General features: G+C 53.5%; 2 protein-coding genes across 2 annotated transcripts; both read left to right on the top strand.

Moving 5' to 3' along the window:
* The first annotated feature begins 4,513 nt into the window (after nucleotides 1-4,513).
* LOC142422629 (neurophysin 2-like) lies at nucleotides 4,514-6,333 on the top strand. The gene is made up of 4 exons (XM_075527969.1): nucleotides 4,514-4,612; nucleotides 5,307-5,324; nucleotides 5,794-5,995; nucleotides 6,149-6,333. The coding sequence occupies exons 1-4, from the start codon at nucleotides 4,514-4,516 to the stop codon at nucleotides 6,331-6,333; spliced, it is 504 nt and encodes a 167-aa protein (XP_075384084.1).
* Nucleotides 6,334-17,261: 10,928 nt separating this feature from the next.
* On the top strand, nucleotides 17,262-19,054 carry LOC142422430 (neurophysin 2-like). Its single transcript, XM_075527816.1, has 3 exons — nucleotides 17,262-17,381; nucleotides 18,503-18,704; nucleotides 18,894-19,054. The coding sequence occupies exons 1-3, from the start codon at nucleotides 17,262-17,264 to the stop codon at nucleotides 19,052-19,054; spliced, it is 483 nt and encodes a 160-aa protein (XP_075383931.1).
* Nucleotides 19,055-19,220: the final 166 nt, after the last annotated feature.

Here is a 19,220-nt window from a genome sequence, read left to right as displayed (position 1 = left end):
AGTGCTCAGGGCAGACATACTTCACAAAGATACAAGATTGCTTGGTCTTAAGAACCACCACTTCAGGGAGTCCACCAAACCTCCAGGGCTCCAGAAAGTCTGGGTGGAGTCCGTGAGAGTTTCAAGTTCTTTGTGCATTTTCCACCTATTGAGCAGGATTCTGCGCCTGAGTCGGGAATCAAAAGGTTCCTAGCGGCAGCCGGTCACCATGCAGTTCTGGTCTCCCGGCAAGGAGCCTGGGCGTGCAGGGATCAGCCACAGATCCCATGCCTTCTTCCTACTCTGGGCTGTCTTCCCCTGCTGCTGCCGGTGCACAGACACCGACTGTGCCCTGGATGGCAGCTTGCAAGCCCAGGCTCTAAGCAATGAGCTGCAGGCAGAGCGGGAGCCCTGATCTCCTTACAAGGCTAGTTAACTGAGATGTCCCCGGAAATCAAGACCCTAACCGTCCAGGCAATGAGCCAATCCCAGGCGGTGTTTGGCTGTACATAAGCAGCCTCGGAAGCTACTCTTTTGTCAATTCAACCTTCTGTAGTGTGGTAGTTATACAATCCTTTTTAAATTTGAGAGGATTAAGAGTGAAGGGGTGGAGTCTAGCCTGTCAATCAGGTCATAGCCAATGGGGCCTCTGTGTGGGCATGGTCTTCTCCTGAAGATTCTGGGAACTCCTGTCTTCCTCCTTGGAGGCAGGAGACACTCTCTCTTGACTCACTCCCTGCAAGACATTGCAGCTGACAGGACACATGGAACTAGGCTAGTGCCCTGAGCTGGAGGAGCCATGTCTGGAGACCCTGCCAGTGCTGAGAGCTTACAACACCACTGGATCCACAATACTTCCCACCCACTGGATCCACAATACTTCCCACCCACTGGCCTGTGATCTTCCTGCATTCAGAATCATTGCATGTGTTTCCTGAGTCTGAAAGGACTTTATAGACTAGTATCAGACATATGGGCTAATATCCGACTTATGGACTTGATTTGGACTGGGCTGGGGTGTTTTCTCAGTATTCGATTGCTTTTGCTTTATATGAAGCTCTTTCATGCACACATATGCCTGTCTATGAATGTGTCTCTCTAGTCCACCCAGACTGACACATATAGACATCCAACTTATTGGCAACACTTAGAATAGTCAGCTGGGCAGCCTTGCATTTAATCAACGTGACGCTTCCCAGACCATGAGCCAAGCTTTGGTTGTCTACAAACAGCGGACCCTGCCTGTCCCCCTCCCTCCTACCACGGGTGACCCTGAATAAACTTTAGGCCCTATACAGTTGTCTTTTGTCATTTTTTTGTAAACAAGACCACCCAATATCTATCCTTTTATGATCGACTTTTTGGATCTGCATAATGTCTTCAAGCTCCACCCATAAGGTAGCACGTATGAAGACTTCGTTCTTACTGGCTGAGTAGTATTCCATTATAGGCACAAGCAGATGAACCACATTTTATTTAGCCATTTACTGCAGATCCACTGGTTCCACCCTTTTGGCAACTGTGTTGTGACTGGGGCTGCACTGAGCACTGCTGTACAGGTCTCTGCGTCTCCACTCCAGGACCTTTGGGCACATACCCAGGATGGAATTGCCGGGTCCTGTGGTAATTCTCAGTGGAGGTATTTGAGGAACTTCCATAAGCTTTTCCAAAATGATTGTCCCAGTGTGCCTCCCCACCAGCACTGGGCAAGGTTTCCGAAGCCCCACATCCTCACGAAGGTCTCTGCTTTTGAAAGCTGAGCCATCCTCGTGGAAAAGAATGGAATCTCAGCGTGGTTTGACTTGCATCTCTGGTAGTGTTTCACAAGCTTTTGATCTGGAGAGGAATTTTTGTCACAAATATTGTCCTGGTTATATTGTGTTTTGTACTCAAGCTTAGCACCACACATTCACAAAGCCTAGGAACTGTACAAACAAGAAATTGTGTGAAGTGTTTTCATTTATAATTTCATTTAAAAATCATTTTATTGAGGGCTCTTACAGCCCTTATCATAATCCATACATACATTAATTGTGTCAAGCACATTTGTACATATGTTGCCATCATCGTTTTCAAAACATTTTCTTTCTAGTTGAACCCTTGGTATCAACTGATCCCCTACTACCCATCGTGCCTCCTTCATAAAATACTGATAATTTATCAATTATTTTTTTATTTTCATGTTTTACACTGACTCCTGTCTCCCTTCACCCACTTTTCTGTGTCTGTCCCCTTGGGGGAGGGGTTATAGATCATTGTGATCGATTCCCCTTTTCTCCCGCCACCTTACCCTTACCCTTACCCTCCTGGTATCCCTACTCTTTTCATAATTTCTTTAAAGTAATGTAACCTTCTCTAGAGATTTCATTTTAAACCGAGAGCCCCCTATTGGACTTCATTCCAGTCAGCTCTTCATTCATCTGAAAGGAACTTAGGCATTCGATGTGGATCTGCACTAGGGCTCCATTGAGATACGGGTTTGGGATAATTTGTTCATTTATTCCTGTTGTACATGCCCTTCCCCTTCCTACCCATCTCTGCGGGGCCGTGGTGGTTGACTCCTGGTCAGAATACTTTCTTTGGCTGAATTCGGTCGACTTTTCTTGGCTTGCCACACCTTTTGCTGGCTCTTGCTCCCTCTTCAGAGTGCACGGAGTGTGTGTGTGCACTGCGCAGTGACCTCGGCTGAGGGAGGTGAGAAGGAGCAAGTTTCTGTGTGACAGGAAGCCAGCCAGCTTCGTGACAAGAGCAGAGGTTTTACCCAGCAGGCACTGGGGTGATCCTGAGAACAGGAAGAGAAAATCCAAAGTGTCTATGTGTGTGTGCTTGCATGCATGCCTGCGTGCGTGTGTGTGCCTGCGTGCGTGTGCACGCATGCGTGTGTGCGTGTTTGCGTGCGTGTGTGCATGTGCGTGTGTGTGCACGTGTGGATATGTGAGCTCCGGGGAGGATGGAGGAAGAGATGATCTGCTAAGATTAGCGAACTGTTATCTGTTCTCAGAAAAGAAAGAGGGAAAGAAAGATGAAAAAGGTCTGCGAGTAAAGAACATTCTGTAATTTGGATTCTCATCTGGAGGCATGCAGTCTCTTGTTATTTAAAGATTGTGGAATTTTCATCTGACTGCTTTAGGACTCATTGATATGCGGTGGATTGGTGACAGTCTTGAGAGATTTGTCCCAGATCACACAGCAACTCGGTGCAGATCTGAGGCTGGAACCCAGGATTAGCTCCCTCCCTTCTTGGTAGCCCCAGAAGTCAGACTCAGACCCAGGTCACTGGACTCTCGTGGCCCTCAAGAAGCACTGCTCAGCACTGCCTCTCAGATGGCCCTCACAGTCCCTGAGGGCACAGCCCTGAGAGGCCTGGTGTCAGGTCCTGAGGGGCAGGGTAGGGGGGTCTAAGGGCGCCCTCCTGGCACTGGGCCCCTCAGTTCACAGTCAGGGAGGAGCAGCCTTCTTCATCTCCGGAGCTTCCCTGCACAGCGTGGCTCCTTCAGAGACAGACAGCAGCCCCCAGGGGCGGGTGGGTGTCCACCCCGAGAGGCTTGCAGTGGCTCTCCTGGGTCCAAGGCTCAGAGAGACACATGGTGGCCCCAGGGGAGGGAGCAGAGGCTCCTTCAGAACTGCCAGCTGGGATGGCCCTGGGTGTTGAGTCTTGAATCAAAAACTGCTACTGAGGCTGCATCCCCCAACCCTGGCTCCAGGCCAGGCCCAAGAGGTCCCAGGCCCTGATGTCCACAAACTGGGGTGCAGGGCGGTAGAAAACTCCCCTCTACTCTGAACCACCCTGGGCCTGGGTTTCCCTTCCCCTCCCTGTCCCTGACTGGGAGAGATGGAGGGAATGTCCCAGGGAGCTGTCTTAAGGTTCCCAGTGTCGGGACCCAAGTCCTTGGACTCTGTTATGGGGTGTGTGTCTGTCCTGGGAGAGACGCAGCAGCCCCAGGGCTGGGTGAGGGCCTAGACCAAGAGGTTGGAGCTGCTTCCTGCCTGTCCTTCCCACACCTGAGGGCCCGAGTGGGAAATAAGCCTGGGTCTGCCTGTCCCTGGCTCTGGTAGACTGGAGGAGCAACTCCCCTGCCTGGGGCTCTGTCTCGGCCGCCCTGAGTGGTGCTGCCCGTGGGAGCTGGGATGGGGGTGGGGGGCAGGGATCGTATTTATTGATTGCTGCCGTTTCTGGGCAGCCAGAAAACTTGCACACTCTTTTAGGGGTCTCTAGATTGCTCCTCTCCCCAAGACTGAAAAGCCACAGCCACAGCTCAGGAGCTCCTGTGACACCACTGACTGTGACAGCCTGGGAGGCCTGCACCCCCTCCCCATGCCTCGCCCTGGGCCTGGCACAGACGGGCCACTTCAGTCCTCAGACGCCTGAATCACCACCGATGCCTTGGAAGCTGGTAATCTAGCGATGCTGGGGAGGCAGGGAGGCGGGGCCGGTGGCCGTCCAGGCCAGGTGGCCCCTGAGGGACACCTGTGCACATAAATAGGCAGGAAGCCAAGGCAGCGCAGCAGAGCAGCTGAGCAGCACCGAATCAGCATGTCCACAGTCACACTGCCCGCCTGCTTCCTCGGCCTGCTGGCCCTCACCTCCGCTTGCTTTCAAGGGAACTGTGACAAAGCCAAGGACCTGACTCAGGTGCAGTCCACGAGGCCCTTCTGAAGCTGCCCCAGTGTGTGGTGCCCAGGGCAGGTGCCACCAGGGCATCCTGGGACCAGGCAGGCTTCATGGAAAGTGCTGGGCAGGAGCGGGGAGGCTTGGCATGACCGGGCAGAGAAACCAATAGGGTGGGTCAGGGGACCGGCCTGTTGGGGGGCTGGGAGGAGCTAAGGGGCTCCACGTCCTGTACCATCCAGCGAGGGAATGCAGGAAGCTGAAAGACACTTTTCAGGTAAGAGGGCTTGGGCCCCGGTCAGGGAGAACTGAGTGGCCAGGCTCTTCTGTGCCATGGGGGACCCTCAGGGAGGCTCGCTGGAGTCCTCTTGGCTCAGTCCTGACCCCCAATTCAGGCTGCCCCTGAGCTGTAGCTTCTGCTGGCCACAGGAGCACCAGCCCCCACAGGAGAGACACTCTAAATGCTCCGGAGTGGCGGGCCACTGGGGCTTGCTGGCAGGAAGTTCTGCCAGACACCAGCCCACTTCTCTCCTGCTGCACCTCCAACCCCTGCTGCTGAAGTTCACCTTTGCCTGAGCCACAGGCAATTGCAGCCTGTTCAGCACCCGGACGTGGGCAGGTGGGCAGCCCCATAGGCCACCCTCTCCTCTGCTTGACTCTCTTGAAAGCTCAGACCCTGCCTAGGCTCAGGTCTGCCACCCTCTCTGTTACCCCACAGGAGGGTGAGCAGGGACAGGTAAGGGCCAATCAAGAGAAGAGACCCAAGCTGGGAGAAGACAGGGTGTGTTCAGGAGGGTGAGCTGTGCAGACAGGGTAGGGACCTACCTGCAGAGAAAGGGCAGTGGGAGGAGCGTCTGGTAAGAGGATAGTGGGCTGAGAGGGGTCCTACTATTGATGGGTCAGAGCTCCAGAGGGAAGTTTCCCCCTGGAGTGGCCCCTGGTAGACCCCCCTCCCCTGCCACCGATTGAGAATGAGCCTGGGGAGGTCTGTCACAGAGCTGCCCTCAGGCACCTGCTTCTGGAGCAGTAGGGGACATTCACTTCCATTCTAAGGCATAATTTGAGACTGAAAGCAAGCCTGGGGGACCTAGAACCTCCGCCCCGCCCAATGTCTGTGCATTTGCTCAGCCCCATTTCAAAGCGACTCAGGGATCACCCCCCCCACCACGACCACTCATGTTTCCTGCTCTCCCCGGTCCCTGCAGTGTCTCCCCTGTGGCCCCAGAGGCCTGGGCCGCTGCTTCGGGCCATACATCTGCTGTGGGGACCAGCTGGGCTGCTTCATGGGTACTAGAGAGGCGTTGGCCTGCCAGAGGGAGAAGTACCTGGAGGCGCCCTGCCAGGTGGGCCAGAAGCCCTGTGGGTATGGGGGTCGCTGCGCCTCCAAAGGCCTCTGCTGCAGCACAGGTGAGCTGGTACCAAGGGGTGAACGGCTGGGAAGATGGGGGCTCCTGGGTCCAGGCAGGGCCATTGGGGATGCTGGCTGGATAGACTGGGCCGCGTGGCGCCTACTGGGCAGCGCTGGTCCCAGCCGCTCAACATCTCACCCCCTCCCTGCAGAGAGCTGCGAGGCCGCCCCCGAGTGCCTGGGGGGCCCGGGCAGTGTGCGCCAGGCCCGCGCCAGCAACGAGAGTGAGGAGACTGAGCTGGAGGACATGGACAAGAAGCAGGAATATATGCCGCCATTCGTACAACTGCTGATGAAGTTGGGCAAGGGGCTGCTGGGCCTGTTCAGGGAGCTGTAGCCGTCCTCCAATAAAGTAGTGAAAACCCGGCTTCTGAGAGGGCACAGTGAGTCGCTCATGAGAGGGGGGATGGGTGGGGTGCAGATCCCCCTGCCTGGAGCTGAGTCCTGAGCTGGTAAAGAGCTCTTTGCTGAAGACCCTGCAAGCCTGGTGGGGGCGGGGAGGGGAGGGTCAGAGGTGAAGGGGTGGGTTGGGGGACTCTGGCAGAGGAGTGGAAGCAAAGGCAGGGAGGGGCCTGGCTTCTAGTCATAAGACAGCAAGTGAGGAGCAGAGATGGCAGGGCCACTGGGGGTGGAGGGGGACAGAGAGAGGGCAAGAGACCAAAAGCCACCGGAGCTGGGCACCCCAGAGGGAAGCAGGGGGAGGCAGCTGTTGGGCCCACACTGGGTCAGGGCTTCCTCTCTCTCCCAGCCCCCCCCCTGGCACCTGGCTCCATGGGCAGAGAGGGAGAGGCAGGGCTTAGAGATCACAGCAGGACAGAAGGAGAGACACATTGGACTCTTAGGTGGAAGGACAGAGAGAAGGAAGTTCCAGAGGAGGAGGGAAGGAGGGAAGGAAGGAGGACAAGAACCTGGAATGGCCTGGAGAAGCAGATGGTGACAGTTGTCCTTGACCAATGAGCCAGGGGGACCAGGAATTCCTGCCCGTGTACATCCAGGAGACTCAGACACAGGAAGCTTCTGGGCCACCACCAGGTCTCCAGATCCCCAGCCCACTGTCTGTTTACCACAAGGCTGTGCTGGGGGTATGGGGAGGGGTCAGTCCATTCCCAGTGACCCCTGAGCACAGGCAGGATACAGACCCTCAGAACATGGACATAGATCATGGGTGCGCGCGCGCGCACACACACACACACACACACACGTGCCCAAAGGGAACTTTCTGCCCTCTGACACACACAACATCACAGCAAAGATGACTGCCAGAACTTGGCTCTTGGTCCCCTCTGTGCCTATGTGTCCTCTCTTTCCCTTTGTATCCTTCTTTTGCCCCCTCATCCCACTACCTGTAACCCCCCTTTGCCCCCACTGCCCTCTCTTTCTCTTGCCCCTCCCAGTTTCTGGCTTCTCCCCTTGTCCCTCTATGTCCCTCCCATGCCCTTCATGCTCCCCTCCCCTCTGTTACCCCCCAACCTTCTCCCTCTCTGCCCCTCTCTTCTCTGCATCCTCCCCTTGGCATTTCCTGGGGTCATGAGAAGCTGTCGCTCCTCCAGGGTCCTCAGAAGCTGCAGAGACTTTGAGGAGCCGAAGCTGCAGCCCTGACCCCCACACTGGCCCTGTCCTCAGGCAGAGACTTGAGACTAGAACAGCTGAGTCTCAGTCAGTCCTGGCTGTCCTCCAGGACAAGCTGATGTCCGGCTCTGTGGGGCTGCCCTTTGCTCCTCCCCAGCCCGTGGCAGTGCTCTTGGGTGGCCCCTCGGGTCACTGTGTGCTGGAACAGACCAGCCCTGAGAGAAGGGCATTGGAAAGAGACAGATGGTTGCTTGTATTGGACCCCATGCCCAGTGCTGGTGTTGGGACTCAGGCTCAGTCACAGCGTCAGCATGTGATACTGGCCCCTCCCTTCCAGAGCACACTTAAGAAACCCCATGCCTCCCAGTGAGCCTTCCTCTTTCTCCCTTCCTGAGAGTCCCCGCTCCCTGCCAGACCTTGGACTGGGAATCTGGAGAACTCTTGGGGCCCCAAAGTTTTCTATGCCTTAGTCTCTTGGGACGTAAATGGGGACGGGGTTGTTTATCATTTTTGTGATTATACGTAGATCTACTAGAAGAATTCTCATGCAGCTTTTTTACATTTTATTAGGGGCTCATACAACTCTTATCACAATCCACACATATACATGCATCAATTGTATAAAGCACATCCATACATTCCCTGCCCTAATCACTCTCAAAGCATTTGCTCTCCACTTAAGCCCTCTGCATCAGGTCCTCTTTTTTTTCCCCTCCCTCCCTGCTCCCCCCTCCCTCATGAGCCCTTGATAATCCACAGATTGTTATTTTGTCATATCTTCCCCTATCTGGAGTCTCCCTTCCCCCCCTTCTCTGCTGTCCATCTCCCAGGGAGGAGGTCACATGTGGATCCTTGTAATCAGTTCCCCCTTTCCAACCCACTCGCCCTCCACTCTCCCAGCATTGCCCCTCACATCCCTGATCCTGAAGGTATCATCTACCCTGGATTCTCTGTGCCTCCAGCTCCCATATGCACCAGTGTACAACCTCTGCCCTATCCAGTCCTGCAAGGTAGAATTCGGATCATGGTAGTTGGGGGGAGGAAGCATCCAGGATCTGGGGGAAAGCTGTGTTCTTCATCGGTACTACATCGCACCCTGACTGACCCATCGGATCTCCAGTGGTCGACATTTGGGCCTCGGGTCTCCACTCTGCACTTCTCCCATCTTTTTATATGAACATTAGGTATAAATTATACTCTGATAAAATATCTATTAATGTGATTGCTGGGTTAAATGGCGTACTAGTTACATAATCTCATGTCAACTTGAAAATATATACAAATTTCTGTTTCTGTTGGTGTTGCTGGTGCCCACGGGTCCACCCTTCCTCACTGTGACCGCCTGAATAACACAGAGAAATCCAGCATGCTTCTGTGCAGCCTCCTCTCTGCCGTGCTTGCTCTGTGGTTGCAGCCAGTGTCAGTCATCCCATTGAGAAGCTGCCTCTTTTTCACCGACTCCCACCTTGACTCAGCATCCTCCTCCAGGGACTCCTTCCTCCGGATGACGTGTCCAATGTCCATGAGCTGAAGGGTTACCGTCATAAGGAGCATTCTAACTAGACTTCTTCCAAAAATTTTGTCAGCATGTGGTACAGGCCCCTCCCTTCCCAGAGTACACTTAAGAAACCTCATCACCCCCAGTGCCTTCTGCACAGTCAGACTACCATGTTCCCCCTCCCATTCTCAAGCTAGAATGGTTATGCCTGTCCACCACCCTGCTTTCCCCTCTGTGAGCCTTTCTCTCTTCCTTCCTTTCTGTGAGTTCCCACCCCCATCTCTGGTCAAAGAAAGTTCTGGAATCTACTCAGCCTTTCCAGGGTTCAGCAAGCAGGTGACAAGAGTGCCTGCAGAAATGGACTTTGGGCCTCCACTCAAGCACCCCCTCAATGAAAGAATACTTTGTTCTATTAAACTGGCATTCCATGCTGCTCACTTTCCTGATACAATCGCTGAAGGCAAAGTGGGTACATAAGCAACTGTGATGAAGAAAGCTGATGGTGCCCAGCTATCAAAAGAGATAGCGTTCAGAGTCTTAAAGGCTTGAAGATAAATAAGCAGCCATCTAGCTCAGAAGCAACAATGCCCATATGGAAGAAGCACACTAGCCTGTATGATCATGAGGTGCTGAAGGGATCAGTTATCAAGCATCAAAGAACAAAAAATAATATCATTGTGTGCTCACTTCCCCGATACGATCGCTGAAGACAAATGGGTGCATAAGCAAGTGTAGTGAAGAAAGCTGATGGTGCCCAGTTATCAAAAGATAAAGCACCTGGCGTCTTAAAGGCTTGAAGGTAAACAAGCGGCCATCTAGCTCAAAAGCAACAATGCCCACATGGAATAAGCACACCAGCCTGTGTCATCACAAGGTGTCGAAGGGATCAGATGTCAGGCATAAAAGAACAAAAAATCAAATCATTGTGAATGAGGGGAGGGCAGATTGGGGATGCAAGACCCGCCTGTAGGCAACTGGACATCCCCTTACAGAAGGACCGTGGGGAGGAGACGAGCCAGTCAGGGTTCAGTGTAGTAACTATGAAACATACAACTTTCCTCTAGTTCCTAAATATTTCTCTCCAACCCCTCCACCTACTATCATGATCCCAATTCTAAATTACAAATCTGGATAGACCAGAGGATGTACACTGGTACAGATAGGAACTGGAAACACAGGGAATCCAGGGCAGATGATCCCTTCAGGACCTAGTGTTGATTGCTTCTCGGCCTTTTGGCTAAGATCAAGTGCAGAACCTAGTGTTGAGAGTGATGATACAGGAAGGGTGGGGTGGAAAGGGGGAACCAATTGCAAGTATCTACACATAACCTCCTTCCTGGGGGATGGACAACAGAAAAGTGGGTGAAGGGAGACATTGGACAGGGCAAGATATGACAAAATAATAATTTAAAAATTATTAAGGATTCATTAGGGAGGGGGAAATGGGTAGGGAGGGAACAATGGGGAGCTGATACCAAGGGCTCAAGCAGAAAGCAAATGTTTTGAGAATGATGATGGCAACAAATGTACAAATGTGCTTGCCACAAGGGATGCATGTACGGACTGTGATAAGAGTTGTACGAGCCCCAGTGAAATGATTTTTAAAAATAAATCAATAAAATGAGATGTGCAGTCCCAATCTATTTTAGTGTTCCTTTCCCCTCTCGCCATCATGAATTACCCCTGAAATCACCTTTGGCCTCTCTATCGCCCATCCCTCCCCCCTAATTTCCCTATAACCCTTTGTATCAGTTACTTATCATTATGCATCCATATTCCTTCTGCACCTCACAACTGGGAAACCCCACAGAAAACAAGGATAGGATCCTCTTGGTATCAAGACAAAAATACAAATAATGTGTCATCGACATTCAAAAAGCCAGGGAGGAGATTTCTGCCATGGAATAACTATTATAAGAGACTCTTATCCAGTACAACTTCTGGTCGGGTTTCCAGGGAGGGCAACTGGCCAGCATCATCAAGATCACCATGGTCTCTGCCTGTTCGGCTTTCAGGACTCGCCCTTGGCTAGAGTGGATCTGCCAGCAGCTCCATCTGGCTGGATGCTCTGCAGATGGGTTGGGCTTCCATGTCCTCCGTAGCCTTCTACATATGGTGTTCATAATTTTCACTCTGAGGCTTCTCTCTTCGCCATATTTGAATTTTTGTAATTGTCATCTCTGGATCACACAGTGTCTTGTGCTTTTTCTGTATGGATTTAGTTGAGTCCTTGCTTCGATGGCTGCTTGTTTGAATACAAACCTTTAAGACTCCAGACCCTATTTTGATTGATAGTTGGGCACCATCTACTTTCTTCACCACACTTTGCTGTGTTGCACCCTTATCTTTGGTGATCATTTCATGAAGGTGGGTATTGAATAAGGCCATTGTAATAACTAATTGTTCTTAAGTTGGAGGGAGCTAGGATTAGGTAAGAGCCCAGAACTTATCCCTGGCTCTATGCTTCCCCTACCCCCTGCAATTTGCTGTAATTTGGGAATTAATACATATGTCATATCGTTCCATAATTCAATCATATTAAACATTATTGTACAATTGACTATAATCAGTCTCCAAACAGACATTTCATTCCTAATGTCATTCCCTGCTTCCCTCCTCCCACCCTTCTGTATCCCCACTCCCCACAACTTCCTGTTTCTCTCCCTGTAGGCTTGACATACCTGGGTTGTATTTACCGAAAAACAGCGAAATAGATAACACCCATTCACGCGGGTGACCGCCAATGGCGTTGCACCTCTGAGATACACCTTAATCTACACAAGCATAGGCAAATACCACACAGTGGCCGTCAGAGTGTTGCTGGAACAGTGCGTCTCTTAATAGGGCACACAGGGTTTTGATGTGGCAAGATGTTGTTTGCCCACCAACCAACAGTGCCCCACGCATGGCACAGCAGCTGTCTTCTGCTTCCTTGGACACCACATGCTTTCTGGCGGATGTCCCTAGGCTGCAGTGTGCCTGAGCGGGAGTCCAGTTCACCCAGTGGGGTCCCATTTGGGGTCTCACCAGCGCAGCTCCTGGCGCACACGTGTGTGCCCTGACGATAAGGGTGAGATTGAACTTGAGTTCGTTTTAAGATGTGACTTGTACATCTCTCCTCCCAGCTCTACCTCATCTTTTCACTCCATTCAAAGTGTCTTTTGACAAAATAATAATTTAAAAATTATCAAAGGTTCATGAGGGAGGGGAAGCGTGGAGGGAGGGGAAAATGAGGAGCTGATATCAAGGGTTCAAGTAGAAAGCAAATGTTTTGAGAATGATGATGGCAACAAATGTATAAATGTGCTTGACACATGGATGGATGGATGGATGGATGGATGGATGGATGGATGGATGGATGGATTGTGATAAGAGTTGTATGAGCCCCCAATAAAAAGATTTTTAAAATAAAATGTTTTTAAAATGAAATAAAAGTGTCTTTTGAAGAGGAGAATATCTTAATTTTGATGAATTTCAATTTTATCTTTTTTTATTGGCTGTTGCTTTACCCGACAGAACTAGGAAATTTTTACACAGCTCAGGGATAGAAACATTTTTTTCTAATTTTAGATCTATGATCCAGTTTCTATGAGTGCATTGTCACATACAGTTCTTTTTATTAAAGACTGTTTCATTGGTCACGTAAGACTTGGGCTCTCCCGGTTCTTAAATTGGAGTTAGGATTTAGTGAGAGCCCAGAGGAGGGGGTGAGGAGGGGGCTCCAGGGTGGTGGGCAGAACCCCAAACGGGTCAGGTCTCCCTCTGGCAAGGCAACAGGAAGCTGGGGGAGCCCGGGATGTGGGCGGCTCCCCGCCCCTCCCTCGTCCCCCTTTCCCACTCCAGGACCTGCCCCGCGGGAGGGGCGGCGCCGCGTCGCCCTGCGCTGGCTGATGCCCATAAGTGATTCCGTGCGTCGCGCTCCCGGGCAGCCACGACCCCTGCGCCCCGGGGGGCCTGGCTCACGGCGCTCTCCGCGGTCCGCTCCCAGCGCGCGCCGCCGCCCAGCCGCCCGCCTCGTTAGCAGGCGGCCGCGCCTCCGCCCTGCCGGTCCCCAGAGCGCACCAGGCTTCCTGTCTGCCTCCCCAGTGCCCACTCAGCCGCTCCCCCGCCTGCCTGCCCGCGATCTTCCCAATGCCTTTGTCACCTTCCCAGCGGGAAGGAGCCTGACTGCCATCGTTCACCCTCAGGGGCCCTTGTCTCTACCTGGCAGGACAAGCCCGCGACTGTCCAGTGCGGCCTGGAGTGAGGGCCATCCGTGTGAATTCACTAGCTTGTAAAGAAAGTACCCACATTTGAATATGAGAAACACAGCTTTTGGAAACAGAAGGATTTCTCCCAAGTTGTGTCCCCCATTTATATGCCAAACTTAACTGCTTGCGAATGACTGAACACTTGGAGGTCCTCAGGAGTAGATCAGGGGTCCATTCTAAGGGTTATCAGCCATCTAGAGCAAGCAGTCACCACTGTTTATCCACAAATAGGGCTACTCCCTTCTGATAAGGATAGTCCTTGTCTGTTTCCTTGTAGGAGACCCCAGAGAGGTCAAACCAGTCCAAGGATGACCAAGGTTAGGCTGCCATCCTAAATCTAGGATCTGCCCATCTTGTCACATATGTACCCCCAATCCCTCGTCTTCCTATTGGGTGTATTGCCCTAGACCACCCCCTCTCATTACTGTATTACCTATAGCACAACCCCTTCCTGTGACTTAAGCCCTCACCTGTAATTAGGGGGCTTGCATATCCCCAGAGAAGATAAAAGCCTGGGTCAGCATTAAAGGTTCTCTCTCTCCCCCACCCAGCGGGGCTGAGGTGAGCATACTGCTATGAATTGTGTCTGCCTCCTGCCCTCCCTGGGCCCCAGCTTCTAGCTCATCTCTCGGCCTGCTGTTTCATCCCATATAAAAAATGTATTTAACCCTGGCTGGGTTGATGTCATTGCTGACTCCTGCTCACCCCCTGGAGAAACCCTATAGGGTTCTGAGGGGATAGAAGCCCAGTCTTTCTCGTGCGGCACATGGGCAGCTATTGTGCGTCAGGGCTGGCTTCTCTCCCCATACGTGTTCTTCACGCTGTGTGCTGAACGGATCATCAGAGGCTGGCATCAAGACTGGAAGACGGCTTACTAACAGCTTCTGATAAGCAGACGACTCAGCCGTGCATGCTGACAGTGAGGAGGCCGTGAAGCACTTGCTGAGGAAGATCAAGGAGTGCGGCCTCCAGGAGAGATTCAGCAGACACTGGTTTATGACCTTGATCCCCAGAGCTTCAGTGAACTGCGTGGTACAGAATGGAGAGTATGGGCGGGGCTGGGCTGGGCTGGGGTGGGGGTGGAGTTGAAGAGTAAGGCTGACTTCTGCATAGAAAGGGTAGATGAAGCACAAACTAACAAACCCAAACCTAAGTCAATCACAAACCCCAGGAAACACGTAAAGGTGTCCAGAGAAAGGCCAATGCAATGCACTAAATGACTGTGTCCTGAAGAGCAGGCCTGCAGCCAAACTTGTACAAGGAATTGAGCCAGGTTGGCTTCATTGTATCAAGAAAAGGTGCTTATAGAGGGGCACGCATGAGGGAAGGGTGGATAAATACAGGTGAAAGAGCGAAAAACCACCCCCCCCCCAACCCGTAAAATGACAAACTAGTGGAGCTCTGGAGCTGAGCATGGGAGAGGAGAAGAAAATTTCCAAATGGAGGTGAACAAAAGTGGTCATGGAGAGGGAAGAGAAGTCGTCTGAGAGAAGTGTCGACTGTGTGTGAGATGTCGCCCGTGAGAGAAAGCCCCAGTCAGTGCAGGGTCCCAGAAGGTGCTGGGATAAGAAGGGCCTGTATTATATGCATGGAGATGAGGTTTGGGGTCTTCAACAGGGCCCCTGTATGGGAAGCAGGTCTTCCGGCGATGATCCTGGTAGGCATCACAGGTGGGACATGGGTGTACTAGCCTGTCCTAGAACCTGAGCCTTCCTATGACCTCTCCCCATCAATGTGGGGTGGTAAGTCACATCTGACTTGCATGCAGTGTGAGGTATCAGACCAAGGTCACACCGCTGAACCAGGCTAGACCTCTTAGCCCTCTAGCTTCTACAACTCAGAATCTCAATAGGGTAATAGCTTCCAGGCTCAGTTTGCCTTCCAGGCCAGTAGTAAAATAAAAAGATTCCTCCCGATTAAGAACCCAAGAAGCTACTCTCTGAAGACATCACTTCAGAGATTAACAATAATCATTTCCCCAAAACAAACCCATAGCCATCGAGTCGCTTTTGATGCAAGGTATGCTCGACTAGAGTTTCTGAGGCCGTAAATCTGGATGGAAGAGGACAATTTCATCTTTCTTCTGAGCAGTGGCTGGTGGGTTTGAACCAGCAACTTTGGAGCTAGCAGCCCAATGCCTAACGCATGGCACCACCAAGACTCCTTAACTAATAAGAGCATTTGGTCACAAGGCACTAGCCTTTAGCTATCTTCAAGCTGATTCTTTTTTTTCTTTTTTTACATTTTATTAGGGCTCATAAAACTCTTATCGCAATCCATACATATACATACATCAATTGTATAAAGCACATCTGCACATTTCCTGCCCCAATCATTCTCAAAGCAATTGCTCTCCACTTAAGCCCTTTGCATCAGGTCCTCTTTTTTTTCCCCTCCCTCCCCGCTGCCCCCTCCCTCATGTGCCCTTGGTAATTTATACATTGTTATTTTGTCATATCTTGCCCTATGCGGAGTCTCCCTTCCCCACCCTTCTCTGCTGTCCATCTCCCAGGGAGGAGGTCACATGTGGATCCTTGTAATCAGTTCCCCCTTTCCAACCATCAAGTTGATTCTAACTCATGGCACCCCAGGTATGTCAAAGGAGAACTCCACGTAAGACGTTCAGTGCCTGAGACCTTTTAAAAGTAGATTGCCAGGACTTTCTTCCAAGGTGCCGCTGAGTGGATTTGAACTGACCACATTTCTGTTAGTTTCTGGGCATTTAACTTTTTGTAAAACCCAGGGAGTTTTAAAACCCTTATAGTCCCAGTAATCTACCGCCACCAAGTCCATTCTGACTGCCAGGCAGCCTGCAGAACTGAGTAGAAGAACCCTCTGGTCTCTGAGAGTGTCCATCTCCATGGGAGCGGGCAGCTCCATCTTTCCTCACTGGAGCAACCGGTGTGGGCTCCTAAGGGCAACGGTGCACATGCCAGCCCAGCTCCGCACCACCTACATCTCAGGGATGTGCTACTATTAAATCAATTTGCAGCGAGAGAGATGCTTTCCTAAGATGTCAATACATTACCGTATTCCTCACAACAGCCCTGTGAGGGGCTTACCACTATTTCTCTACTTCGGAGGGAATCGAGGCACAGAGAGTTTGAGTGACGTGCCAGGCATGACATTTCAAGCACCGGAAGTCAAGTTCACACCAGGCCACCACTCTGGTCTCCCCACAATAACCACTGTTGGCACTGCCTCTCAGATGGCCCTCACAGTCCCTGAGGGCACAGTCCTGAGAGGCCTGGTGTCAGGTCCTGAGGGGCAGGCTAGGGAGGGTCTAAGGGCGCCCTCCTGGCACTGGGCCCCTCAGTGCATGGTCGGGGAGGAGCAGGCTTCTTCATCTCCGGAGCTTCCCTGCACAGCATGGCTCCTTCAGAGACAGACAGCAGCCCCCCAGGGGCAGGTGGGTGTCCACCCCGACAGGCTTGCGGTGGCTCACCAGGGTTCAAGGCTCAGGGAGACACATGGTGGCCCCACGCCAGGGGAGGGAGCAGAGGCTCCTTCAGAGCTGCCAGCTGGGGTGGCCCTGGGTGCTAAGTCCTGAACCATAGACTCTCCTGAGCTGGGAGCTGGGGTGGGGTGATGGGATGCGTGCTTCAGCCTTAGCTGGGCATTCAGAAACCTTGCAGGGCATTTTAGGAGTGTCCTGACTGTCCCTCTCCCGAGTCTGAAAAGCCACAGGCACACCTCAGCAGTTCCGGTGACTCCACTGAGAGTGACAGCCTGGAGGCCCGCACACCGCCTCCCCTCAGCCTGGCACAGACAGGCCCACGTGCATCCCCAGACGCCTGAATCACCGCTGATGGCTTGGGATTTGGAGGTCGGTCTGGGCTCCTGGGGAGCTGTGAGGGGGGGCTGGCTGCCTCTGAGGGGCCACCTGTGGATATAAATAGGCAGCTAGCCAAGGCAGCGCCGCAGAGCCCTGAGCAGCACCACGCCAGGATGTCCAGCTGCGTGCTGTCCGCCTGCTTCCTTGGCCTGCTGGCCCTCACCTCTGCCTGCTATTTCACGAACTGCCCAAGGGGCGGCAAGAGAGCCATCGTGGACATGGAGCTGAGACAGGTACGGTGTCCCCGGCCCTTCCCGAGGCTGCCCCAGTGTGTGGTGCCCAGGGCAGGTGGCACCCGGGCATCCTAGTAGCAGGCAGGCTGAGGGTAAGGGCTGGACAGGAGCAGGGAGGCTTGGCATGGCCGGACAGAGAAACCAATAAGGTGGGTCAGGGCCGAGCCTGCTGGGGGGCTGGGAGGAGGTAGGAGTTCCAGGTCCTATGACATCCAGCGAGGCGATGCAGGAAGCTGAGAGACACTTTTCTGTGTCCGGGAGAACCGAGCAGTCAGGCTCCTGGGACTGTGCCATGGGGGCCCTTCAGCAATGCTTGCTGGACTCATCCAGGCTCAGTCCTGAGCCCCAAATCAGGCTGCCCCTGAGCCACAGCTTTCTTGGCCAAAAGCCCCAGGTCCCACATGAGAGATGCTCTGGACCATCCTGAGTGGAGGTCCACTGGGCGTACTGACAGGAAGTTCTGCCAGACACCAGCCCACATCTCTCCTGCTGAACCTCCAGCCCCTGCTCCTGAAGTTCACCTTTGCCTGGGTCACAGGCGGCCCAATTGCAGCCTGTTCAGCACCCTGACATGGGCAGGTGGGCAGCCCCAACAGGTCACCCTCTCCTCTCTTGGCTCTCTTCAAAGCCCAGACCCTGCCTAGGGCTCAGGTCTGCCACCTTCTCTGTTAGCCCACAGGAGGGTGAGCAGGGACAGGCAAGGGCCAATCAAGAGAAGAGACGGGAACTGGGAGAAGGCAGGGTGTGTTCAGGAGGGTGAGCTGTGCAGACAGGGTAGGGACCTACCTGCAGTGAAAGGGCAGGGGGAGGAGCGTCTGGTAAGAGGGAGGGTGGTGGGCAGGTGAGAGAGGGGTCTGGCCACTGAGATATCAGGGTTGCAGAGGAAATGTCCCCCTGGAGTATCCCCATTGAGAGTGAGCTCAGGGAGGGCTGTCACGGAGCTGCCCCTCAGGCACCTGCTTGCGGAGCAGTGGGCGACATTCCCTGTGCGATTTTGAGGTTCCAGTGCCGCCCTGGGAACCCAGAAGCTTGGCCCCATAACTGCCCATGCCCTCCCCCCAGTACAGAGGGACAGTGGGAGACTGGAGACTCTCTGCCCTGCTCACCCACTGTCCCCACAGTGCCTCCCCTGCGGCCCAGGTGGCAAGGGCCGCTGCTTCGGGCCCAGCATCTGCTGCGGGGATGAGCTGGGCTGCTTCATGGGCACGGTCGAGGCGCTGCGCTGCCAGGAGGAGAACTACCTGCTGTCGCCCTGCCAGTCTGGCCAGAAGCCCTGCGGGAATGGGGGTCGCTGTGCTGCCGCTGGCCTCTGCTGCAGCCCAGGTGAGTCCTCCAGGGCCCAGTCTGGGCCCCAGGGGCCCCTGGGCGGGGGAGCAGTTCTGGGTCTGAGTCTAAGCAGGGCAGATCAGGGCGGGCTTCGGAGCCAGGCTTGGGCTGCGTCCCCCCCCCTCCCCCCCCTCCCCCGTGCCCGGAGGCCCGGCGGGGCCCTGTCTCAGGTAGTGCTCCCTGCAGAGGGCTGTGTGGCTGAGCCTGAGTGCCTGGAGGCAGCGGGCAGTCGCCTTCAAGTCCGCGCCAGCGACCTGAGCAACGCGACTCAGCTGGACTCACTGCTGAGGCTGGTGCAGCTGGCAGCAAGACGCGAACCTGAGGAGCCCAAACCAGGGGTCTACTGAATGCTGAACGCCACCCTGCCTGCCTGCTACCATGCCCCACTAATAAACCGCTGTACATGCCCCGTGTCTGCTGGAGTCTGTTGGGGGTGTGGGGTGTGGTTGGGGAGGTAGGAGGTATGAGGGTGTGTGGCACACTAGTGGGGGGCTAACTACTACAGCCTAAGGA

The sequence above is a fragment of the Tenrec ecaudatus genome, chromosome 12 (genome assembly GCF_050624435.1).
Source record: "Tenrec ecaudatus isolate mTenEca1 chromosome 12, mTenEca1.hap1, whole genome shotgun sequence".
Classification (NCBI taxonomy): domain Eukaryota; kingdom Metazoa; phylum Chordata; class Mammalia; order Afrosoricida; family Tenrecidae; genus Tenrec; species Tenrec ecaudatus.
The sequence above is the reverse complement of the archived record's forward strand: the minus strand, read 5'-3'. Positions and strand labels throughout refer to the sequence as shown.

Excerpts from the sequence above, each read along its gene's own strand:
- LOC142422629 (XM_075527969.1), top strand. The coding sequence starts at position 4,514 with ATGTCCACAGTCACACTGCCCGCCTGCTTCCTCGGCCTGCTGGCCCTC. Across the intron at positions 5,996-6,148 it reads AGGCCTCTGCTGCAGCACAG|AGAGCTGCGAGGCCGCCCCC; the intron begins GTGAGCTGGTAC and ends CCCTCCCTGCAG.
- LOC142422430 (XM_075527816.1), top strand. The coding sequence starts at position 17,262 with ATGTCCAGCTGCGTGCTGTCCGCCTGCTTCCTTGGCCTGCTGGCCCTC. Across the intron at positions 17,382-18,502 it reads TGGACATGGAGCTGAGACAG|TGCCTCCCCTGCGGCCCAGG; the intron begins GTACGGTGTCCC and ends CTGTCCCCACAG. Across the intron at positions 18,705-18,893 it reads TGGCCTCTGCTGCAGCCCAG|AGGGCTGTGTGGCTGAGCCT; the intron begins GTGAGTCCTCCA and ends TGCTCCCTGCAG.